This window comes from Pelmatolapia mariae, linkage group LG6 (assembly GCF_036321145.2).
Source record: "Pelmatolapia mariae isolate MD_Pm_ZW linkage group LG6, Pm_UMD_F_2, whole genome shotgun sequence".
NCBI classification, from domain to species: Eukaryota; Metazoa; Chordata; class Actinopteri; order Cichliformes; family Cichlidae; genus Pelmatolapia; species Pelmatolapia mariae.
Window position 1 is genome coordinate 44,344,315 of NC_086232.1, and position 9,210 is coordinate 44,353,524.

Genomic DNA, 9,210 nt, shown 5'->3' on the forward strand with positions numbered 1-9,210 from the left:
AAATATGAAGTTTAGATTTTACTCCATCTGCCTCCATCTCCTCCTCTCCTAGCCTCCACCTCCAAACCTTCAGTTTCACTCCTGCTGCTCTCCTGTCACGCTCATCTCCACCCGTTCCACCCTGCCTCACCTCTCTGTGGATGACGTCTTCTACAGCTGAGGGGTAAAAACTATAATACCCGTGGTGAGCATCCTCAGACATGACTGGCCCGACTGATCGGCCAATCAGGCGTGAGAAGATCTGAGCTGAATTCAGTTGTTTCACAGGTGGAGGTGTGAGTGGACGTTAATCACCTGCCGATGGTTGGTTATGTAGGCCTCCACCTCAGAGGTGGAATAAACTGCCATTTCCATTCCAAAGAGTCACATAATGACAGTCGAGTCAACGACTCTCAGGACCGCCTCAAAGGTCACGACCTCACTAAGTGTCACGTACCAGGGACTCCCCCTGAGTTGGATGCAAGGTGAAGCATCCGGGCCTCCCTCCACCCACAGGCAGGAGGAGGACGTGGCAATGTTAGATAAAGGTGGCCTCAGGTGTGACAGCTCAAGTTCTAAGTGCCCGGCGTGGTCATGTGACCACTTTCACAGCTTTTGACTCAGGCATGGCGGAGGAGGAGGAGCTGTTCAAAGAGCATGCATTCATTTTCTCTCTGTAATCTGAGCTGGTTTCTACTGTAATAAATAGAAGCAGCAGCTTTTCTATTCATACTTAATGAATGTACGGCTCAGTGCTGCTCTCACCTGTCTGTAACCATCACCTCCAACACCAGAATGTCTGTGAAGGTTCTCAGTCATTCAGGTCATCGTAGTCTAAGGAGCTTGGAAAGAAAAGCGTCTGGACTTCTTTAAGTTGCTTGAAGACGTTTCACCTCTCATCCGAGAAGCTTCTTCAGTTCTAGGGTCAAATGGTGGAGAGTCCCAGATTTAAACCCAGTGGGAGTATCCCCCCAAAGAGGGACTTAGAATTGAAGAAGCTTCTCGGATGAGAGGTGAAACGTCTTCAAGCAACTTAAAGAAGTCCAGATGCTTTTCTTTCCAAGCTCCTTAGACCAACACCGGAATACTGCGCCTCACCTGCCAAGGAGCAGCAGGTGGCTCACCTGTGGAAACCTACGTGAACCAAACCATCAGGTAAACTGTGTGTGACATGAAGCGACGTTTAAAATTGTCTCCTGGGAGTGAAACAAACACGTGCATAAGGCCCAAAGTGCTGCTGTCCACAGCTGTCAGCACAGACTCTGTGTTCCTCTCTGTGACGGCAGGAAATCGGACCCTAAATGTTCCTCCGGCTTTAAAATTCCCGCCTCTGTGGTGCAGGATATTTACACAGGCTGTTCTCGTTTATATGACCTCCACCAAACAACAGAACACGCTGAGACAAGATGCGCGTTTGTAGTCCGTCTGCTCGTTGTAGTTTCAACACGGCGGGCATCCGGCCTCACACCGTCAAGGAGAGAGAGTGTGAGGTCGTTCCACTTCTCTTTTCCTAAGTCCTCAGCAGGAGGTGAGGAAAGGAGACAGGAGATACTTCACAACACACTAACACACCCTGCGAGTGTGACACAGGGAGGACAGGTGAGGTCTTGGTTCTCACCTAAAGAAGAAACAAACGAACATTTTTGGCTTTTTTTCTTTGGTTCTTTGACGCGAGTCTGCGTGTGTGTTACACACTCCGGCCGGTGGGGGCGGTGCAGCTCAGGTGAGCGTAGAAGAAGAAGACCTTAGCCGCCGCTAGCCGCCGTTAGCCGGAGCTGAGACAGCGTGATGTCCGCGGTCTCTAAGGTGGTCCTGGGAGTATCCGTGGTTCTGACCGTGAGCACCGTGGCTGCGGTGCACCTCAAACAGGCCTGGGACAGAGAGGTAAGCCGGGCCGGGGCAAGCCGGGCTAACATCTAGCCTGCGTGTGCCGGAGCGGGTCACGGGGGCTAACGAGGCTAACGCTAAAGCACAGGTGGTGGTTAAACTCAATTGAACGGACACAGGTGACGTCACACAGACGTTAAAAGAGTAATAATAAATAAACACGATAATGACGATAAACAGCAGCCAAAAACCGCTTCCTCCAACGCTTTTCAAAATAAAAGACTCAGATGGCAGGTAAACAATGATAATCATCGTCAGTCCTTACATTTATGGCTCAGTTAAACAGGCGTTATCTGAGTTAACTTTAGCTCAGGTGAGTGCAGAACACGTGACTGACAGAGCTGCAGTGGGGTCAGATGTTTCATTTCTGATTCTGTGACGCTTACAGGTGTGCCTTTATTTTGGACGTGCGTTTTCTGTCGTGTGACCTCTGTGAGGTCACGAGTCCTGCTGTTAAATAACAAAGTAACAGAAAATCACACACCTGGGTTTAAGGTGTTCACACCATGAGAACAAAGCTTCGAAGCTGCTGGAGGCATCTCACCTGTGACGCCACAGTGATCAATAATAATCACTTTCTCCAGCGCCTTACAAGAAACCCAAGAACGCTTTGCAACACAAGTCAAAAAGGTCAAAGGTCAAAGTTTGTGTGTTTAAGTTGAAGTGAAGCTCCTATGGGAGAGACTCCACATCAAAGCATCCACACCTTTGAGGTTTCTGTTGCAAGGGACCGAAAGCAGACCGGACTGTGTCTGAGACTGTGTACAGGTGCTGAGGGGCGGAGCACTGAGGGATTAATGAGTGAGAAGCAGGATCTGTAAGTGAACCAGTGGAGATTCATGAGGGCGGGGCTCACATGTCCCCAGCTCTTGATCAACGATGAGTGGTCTTTGTGTTTGTCGTGCAGCGCCTGCGTGAGGGCGTGGTCAGGGATCTGGAACGGCTCGAGCGCAGGAAGGAGAACCTGCGGCTGCTGGAGGAGCAGCGGCTGCTGACCCGACAGCTGGAGGAGGAGAGACGCCGCCGGGAGGCCAGGCTCCACCCACAGGACACCTGAAAAAAGGTAAACACTCTCGTGGACCTACGCTATCGCGTCCCCGAGTCTCCTTGCGACCGGGTCACCTGTGATGTTTCTGCTCTTGTGTAGATTGCAGCGGTCACCTGCCCAGGTGTGCCATACCTGAAGCAGGATGATGGACAGCAGTGGCGAGCAGCTGGTGGGTGGGGAGGACGAGGCAGCCTGCACGTCGGCGTCGGACGGTCTGGAAGAGGGGGAGGTGGAGGGCGAGACGCTGCTGATTGTTGAGTCGGAGGACCAGGGCTCTGTGGACCTGTCACATGACCAGAGCGGCGACTCCCTGACCAGTGACGTGGGTGAGGACACCGACGGGGGGTGGGCCTGCGAGGACATGTCCTTCTACTGCGACCGCTGCCACAAGTGGATCCCCGCAGGTGAGCTGGCCAATCGCAGCGCTCCGTTTCTGACGTGACCGACGTCACTACCTTCTCCAGTAGGTGGCACTACCTGCTGCCGAGCAATCTGAAATTGTGACATCAGCAGACCGCATGCCACCGATTGGCTGGTCAGGTGTGTCATTCTGTGGGCCATGAGAGCGAGTCTTTCGAGAAAATTGAAACCTGCGGCCCACGAGTTTGACAAAACGCCACGGACCGAGCAGGAGGCACGCCATCGCCTCGGTGTCCTGCTTTGTTCTCGTTCATGTCGCACACAAGTGATGTCACAGGATGCTCGGCCTTGTTGCTATAACAACCCAACGCAATCAAGTCTGTGGGTTCCCGGCGACACCACAGTTGAGGCTACGGGGTAGGACGATATGCTGAGAGCGTTATGGCGGGAACAAAAGTGATCCAGACGCTCCGCTGTGTTCGTGCTCCCACCGCGCGCCGACCGGTCCGTCTCACATGGCGCTCATTAAAACTGTCACGCGAATCAACGGTCGTACCCGAGATCTGCACCTCTGCGCGCGGTAGCTTCCTCCACATGGCCCCACCTTCAGGCACGAGCTCCTCCTCGCGTGTGCATGAACGCCGTTTAGCCCAGCTCCAGAACACGGCGTGAGCGTGCACTCGGTTAAGTGTCACATGACGCGATGGACGATCACATGATATGAGCCCTAATGTGACCTCTGCCCGTGCTGTAAGCAGGTATGAGAGTAAAGGTGAGGTCTGATGTGGTGTTGGTGGAGCCAGACAGGAAGCTGTTAGTCCAGCTCATCTGCAGCTTCATGAGTTGAGAGCAGGCACTGGTGGTAACCTAGGAGACCCCAGCAGGTGTGCAGCAGCAGCTGACTCTGTACCTGTGATCGTCCTCAGCTCAGCTCCGCGGCGAGCAGCCGAGCTACCTGAAGGGAGACAACTTCTTCAAATTCGTCTGCTCCGACTGCTCTGAAGATGGCAAGGAGAGCTTCGAGAGGATGAGGCTCACCTGGCAGCAGGTAGGACTTTAGCCCCGCCCACACACACACACAGACACACACCTCAGATACGCGGCGTGCTGACGGCGGCTTCTTCCGGTGACAGGTGGTGATGTTGGCCATGTACAACCTGTCTCTGGAGGGGACGGGCCGGCAGGGCTATTTCAGGTGGAAGGAGGACATCTGCGCTTTCATTGGTCGACACTGGAACTTCCTGCTGGGCTCGAGGTCGGTCGCAGATGGACAATAAAGTTTTGCTCTCTATCGATAACATGCCGGCGCTCACATTTGTGTTGCACTCTTCTTTGCAGGAAGAAGACGTCCACCTGGTGGAGCACGGTAGCGGGCTGCCTGTCGGTCGGAAGCCCCGCCTTCTTCCGCTCCGGAGCGCAGGAGTTCGGTGAGCCTGGCTGGTGGAAGCTGGTCCACAACCGACCTCCGACCCTGCGACCAGAAGTGGACAAATCCGTGACAAAGACTAAAGGTAAGCCGCGATCGAACGCTGGCGCCCAACTGGACGGTGTCTGTTGACCTCTGACCTTTGACGCCGTTTACCCACAGCGTCCAAACCCGTGCTGGACCCGATTATCACCGTGGAGGGTCTGCGCAAACGCGGGGCGCGGAACCCCGTGGAGAACGCCATGCAGCTGAAGGAGAAACGCTCGCGCACTCAGGAGGCCAAAGACATCCGGCGGGCCCAGAAGGAGGCGGCGGGCGGATACACGGACCGTAGTGCCGCCTCCACGCCCGTCAAACTAGGTGGAGGCCGTGGTGCAGGTGGTGGGCGGCGCCCAGATCTGGTCCTGGAGAAGGGCGAGGTCATTGACTTCTCTTCGCTCAGCTCCTCAGACAGAACGCCACTCACCAGCCCGACGCCATCGCCTTCACCTGACTTTTCTGCCCCGGGAACGCCAGCCTCGCATTCGGCGACGCCCAGCCTGCTGTCGGAGGCAGACCTTATCCCTGACGCCATGCCGCCACAGGCGTTGTTCCACGGTGAGGTAACACCTGATTGGTGCAGGGTCATGTGGTTTTATGTGATGTAAACGCTGATGGCGTGTTCTGCTTCCTCCAACTCAGATGATGAGGAGATGGAGGCGGAGGGGATGATCGACCCGGGAACCGAATACATCCCGCCTGCCAGTGCCAACCTGGGCACCCGCAAGAAGCTCCGCCCACCACCACCTCACATCAAGCGTGAAGCAGAGAGCGAGGAAGACGAAGGCCGCGAGCAGGAGGACGACTTTGAAGAACCCGTAGGACGAAGTGAAGACGCCCCGCTGTCCGCAGGCGGCGGTGGCGGAGGACCTGAGCGCAGAAGGACGACTCATCCGGTGAGCACTGACGGCGCTGCCGGCAACGCCCAGAGCCCTCGCTACGCCGCTCTCAGTCTGTACGAGGAGAGGATGCTGCTGCGACGGCTGGACGCTTGCCCGCTCGCGTTGGCCGTCACGCCGCAGGCTAAACGCCTCCACAGGAAGTTGCTGGTTCGCCAGGTAAAACGACAGAGGAGGCACCCCCTGCTGGACATCGACCGAGTGGTCAGCGCCACCCTCAGCCTGGTGGGAGGGATCTATGGCGCCCAGGAGGCGGGAGCACAGATCGGCGGCGGTGTGAAAGGGAAGTACTGTACCAGCAGCCAGGAGCTGCGGATTCTCGATCGCTTCCAGGTAACGCACACACTTCCTGTCCGTCCACGTGACGCGCCCGCGTGCACCAATCACTGCAGCTGATGCAGTGTTCACACTGTTCGCTTCACCTGTGTTTTACAGACCGGCGTCTCCGGCAGACGAGGCGTCCAGCAGCCGTCCGTGTCCTTCTGGCATCGTCTGATGGGAGCTGAAGGAAGCCTGGAGCAGACCATCAGGAGCCCGTACACCTCCCGCCTCCTCAAACCGTACATCAGGTAAACCTCCGGGTCAGAGCCACACCTGTGGTTGGAGGTCCACACCTGCGTTCTCCATTTTTCTTTTCTTTTGTCTAGGCGGGACTACGAGAGCCGTCCGCCGAAGCTCCGGCTGCTGGCCGAGATCCGAGCGTACCCGCAGAGGAAGGAGCCGGGCTGGGCACCTGAACCCGACGCTCCCATCGACTACTGCTACGTCCGTCCAAACCACATCCCCTCCGTCAACGCCATGTGTCACGACAGCTTCTGGCCAGGTAGCACACTTGCCTGTTACGCCCCGTGGCGCCGTCCGGCCGTGGCTCAGACCTCCGTCTGCTCCTCCCACAGGTGTGGATCTATCCGAGTGCCTGCAGTACCCTGACTTCAGCGTGGTCGTCCTTTACAAGAAGGTGGTGGTGGGCTTCGGCTTCATGGTGCCGGATGTGAAGTACAACGAGGCCTACATCTCCTTCCTGCTCGTCCACCCCGAGTGGAGGCGGGCCGGCATCGGGACCTTCATGATTTACCACCTGATCCAGGTGCGACTGCAGGTGGGCGGGTCAGGGCCGTCCGTGCTGCTGCGACGATCCTAATGTGTGTGTTTGTGCGTGTTTCAGACGTGTATGGGGAAGGATGTGACGCTGCACGTGTCGGCCAGCAACCCCGCCATGCTGCTGTACCAGAAGTTCGGTTTCAAGGCCGAGGAGTACATCCTGGACTTCTATGATAAATATTACCCCGTGGACAGCGCCGAGTGCCGCCACGCCTTCTTCCTGCGACTGCGGCGCTAAGCCCCGTCACCAGCTGACCTGCACCTGAGGCAGGTGTGCAGCTGTCGGTGCTGTGAGGAACATCTGGGACTGTGTGTGTGCTGCTGTTTGTGTTTCTGAGGTATTAAAACCAAAGTGCTGAAGCTCCGCCTGCTCTCTCGCCTCCTTTACAGTCGATCGCCCTCCATCCTAACCACTCGCTGCAGTCTGCCATCAGCACGCTGCTGGGAGCGAGCAGGACAGGCAGGAACTGTTACTCTGCACATTTCAAATCCAGGTGTGCTCTCACGCCACGCGGTGTGCACGCAGACGTTAACAGTGCTTCAATTAGAGCACCAAGTTTCAAGTGTTATTGTCATGTACAGATAAACAGAGCAGCCACATTTACCCATAATGAAAGCTTTACATGAGCATATAGAGAGTGTGCAGAAAATAGCAGAATAATAATGGAAAAGAGAAAAGTATTAAATATTTAGAGAATTTATGACAAGTTGGTTTTTACAGGTTGTGCAAAACTTGTGCAACGAGCATTTAAGTGGCATTAGTTGAAGTGACAGTGTGCAGAGTCCTGTAATTGTAGTGAGTGTGTAATGGTGTGTATCGAATGTCAGCAGTTCAAAAGCCTGATGGCTTGTGGGTAAAAACTGTCCCTGTGTTTGGTAGTGCGGGTCTGGATGCTCCTGAACCGCCTGCCAGACGGCAGAGAGGATCCGCTGCGTCTTCCTCATGCAGCGCTGCATGAGATCCTGCATGGCTGCCAGTTCAGTCCTGGTGATGCTGTGCTGATCTCACCGCCCTCTGCAGAGCTTTGCAGTCCCGAGCGTTACAGCTGCCGTAGCATGCGGTGATGCAGCCCGTCAGAATACTTTTAATGGTGCATCGATAGTTTGTTAGTATTCCGGGGTTTATGCCGAATCTTCTCAGGAAGATTCGGAAGAAGAGCCGCTGTCTTGCTGCTCTTGTGATCACACCAACATGGTGTGACCAGCTCAGATCCTCGCTGATGTTGATGCCCAGGAATCTGAATCAGCTGACTCTCTCCACCTCTGCTCCTTCGATGTGGATGGGGGTGTGGCCTCCTCTCTGCAGTCTCCTGTAATCCACGATGAGCTCCTGGTTTTACCAGCATTTATACGTGTGCACAAACATAATTCAAACTAAGAATTACTGAAGTGAATTCATGCTTTCATCGTCCGATCTGAGCCGGCACACTGGACGTCAGTCATAGATAATCTAAATCTAATTTGGCATCTTAAGGTAAAGTAAAATAATCATAACGTGCTTTACTGTAAGTTTACCTTTAAATCCATTTTACTTAAAGAGGCTTTTTCTCACTGGAGGATGTACATACATATTACATTCATATTACCCCCCCCCCCCCCCCCCCCCCCCCCCGAAGGGTTGATACCAGAATCGCCCCTGATGCAGAAAGATGTGAACACCTAATCCTGCACATGCTCAGTTCATCGGGGTCAGACAGCCCAGTGTCAGATGTGAAGGTGACACCTAGTTTATGTCCAGAACCACCAGCAGGGGGAGCTGCAGGAAACAGATTTCTGGACACCTTAAATCTGACACGTGATTGTGTGCAGGGTATTTGCCATTGTGTTTGTTGTTGATGCAGTGTAACTAGTTAATAATAACAACAAAACCCAACAATCATATGACCCCCTATGAGCAAGCACTTTGGTGACAGTGGGAAGGAAAAACTCCCTTTTAACAGGAAGAAACCTCAGTAGTGCACACAGCTGATGGAGCAGTTTTTATCAACAGTAGCTAACCTCCACCCGGCTGGCTGTCCGAGCTGAGGCAGTCACGGTCTGGAGGGTTCAGAGAGCCGTCTCGACTCTTCACGTTTAGCCAAGTTTGTGTCACCAGAAGAAACTCCAGATATCGAGAGGCGAAGAAGTCATTCAGTCTTATCTGTTAGTGACCGACCATGAACCAGAGCAGCCTGCTTCAAACAGGTCGCAGGCCGGATGGGATGCACAACCCCGGGGATGAAGGCTCCGCCCTCCCTCTGCTGAGGCTGACAGGGACATGTGGAGCTCAGGTACGATCCCCCTGGCGAGGAACCACCTTTACTGAACCACCTGTTCAGTAAATGTTGTATGGGTGGTGTTCATGGTTAGCTTTGTCAGACTGTTAGACACTAAGCTGTGTGTGAAACATACTTGGAGGATGAGTGTGGACTGTCCTTGTACCTGATGAAGGTCAGTCTGAAACGCTGGGTCGCCCCCTGCAGGCAGCAGCG

General features: G+C 54.5%; 2 protein-coding genes across 2 annotated transcripts; both read left to right on the top strand.

Moving 5' to 3' along the window:
• Positions 1–1,703: 1,703 nt before the first annotated feature.
• On the top strand, positions 1,704–2,923 carry LOC134629638 (protein PET117 homolog, mitochondrial). The gene is made up of 2 exons (XM_063477151.1): positions 1,704–1,863; positions 2,774–2,923. Exons 1-2 carry the CDS (start codon positions 1,768–1,770, stop codon positions 2,921–2,923), a joined length of 246 nt encoding a protein of 81 aa, XP_063333221.1. The 5' UTR covers positions 1,704–1,767.
• Positions 2,924–3,056: 133 nt separating this feature from the next.
• On the top strand, positions 3,057–7,103 carry kat14 (lysine acetyltransferase 14). Its single transcript, XM_063477143.1, has 10 exons — positions 3,057–3,318; positions 4,201–4,322; positions 4,408–4,529; positions 4,613–4,785; positions 4,863–5,297; positions 5,382–5,971; positions 6,074–6,207; positions 6,286–6,461; positions 6,535–6,725; positions 6,804–7,103. The coding sequence occupies exons 1-10, from the start codon at positions 3,057–3,059 to the stop codon at positions 6,975–6,977; spliced, it is 2,379 nt and encodes a 792-aa protein (XP_063333213.1). The 3' UTR covers positions 6,978–7,103.
• The last annotated feature ends 2,107 nt before the right edge of the window (positions 7,104–9,210 follow it).

Coding starts and splice junctions, on each gene's coding strand:
- kat14 (XM_063477143.1), top strand. CDS start 3,057: ATGATGGACAGCAGTGGCGAGCAGCTGGTGGGTGGGGAGGACGAGGCA. Junction 4,786..4,862: donor ATCCGTGACAAAGACTAAAG/GTAAGCCGCGAT, acceptor GTTTACCCACAG/CGTCCAAACCCGTGCTGGAC. Junction 6,462..6,534: donor TCACGACAGCTTCTGGCCAG/GTAGCACACTTG, acceptor CTCCTCCCACAG/GTGTGGATCTATCCGAGTGC.
- LOC134629638 (XM_063477151.1), top strand. CDS start 1,768: ATGTCCGCGGTCTCTAAGGTGGTCCTGGGAGTATCCGTGGTTCTGACC. Junction 1,864..2,773: donor AACAGGCCTGGGACAGAGAG/GTAAGCCGGGCC, acceptor TTTGTCGTGCAG/CGCCTGCGTGAGGGCGTGGT.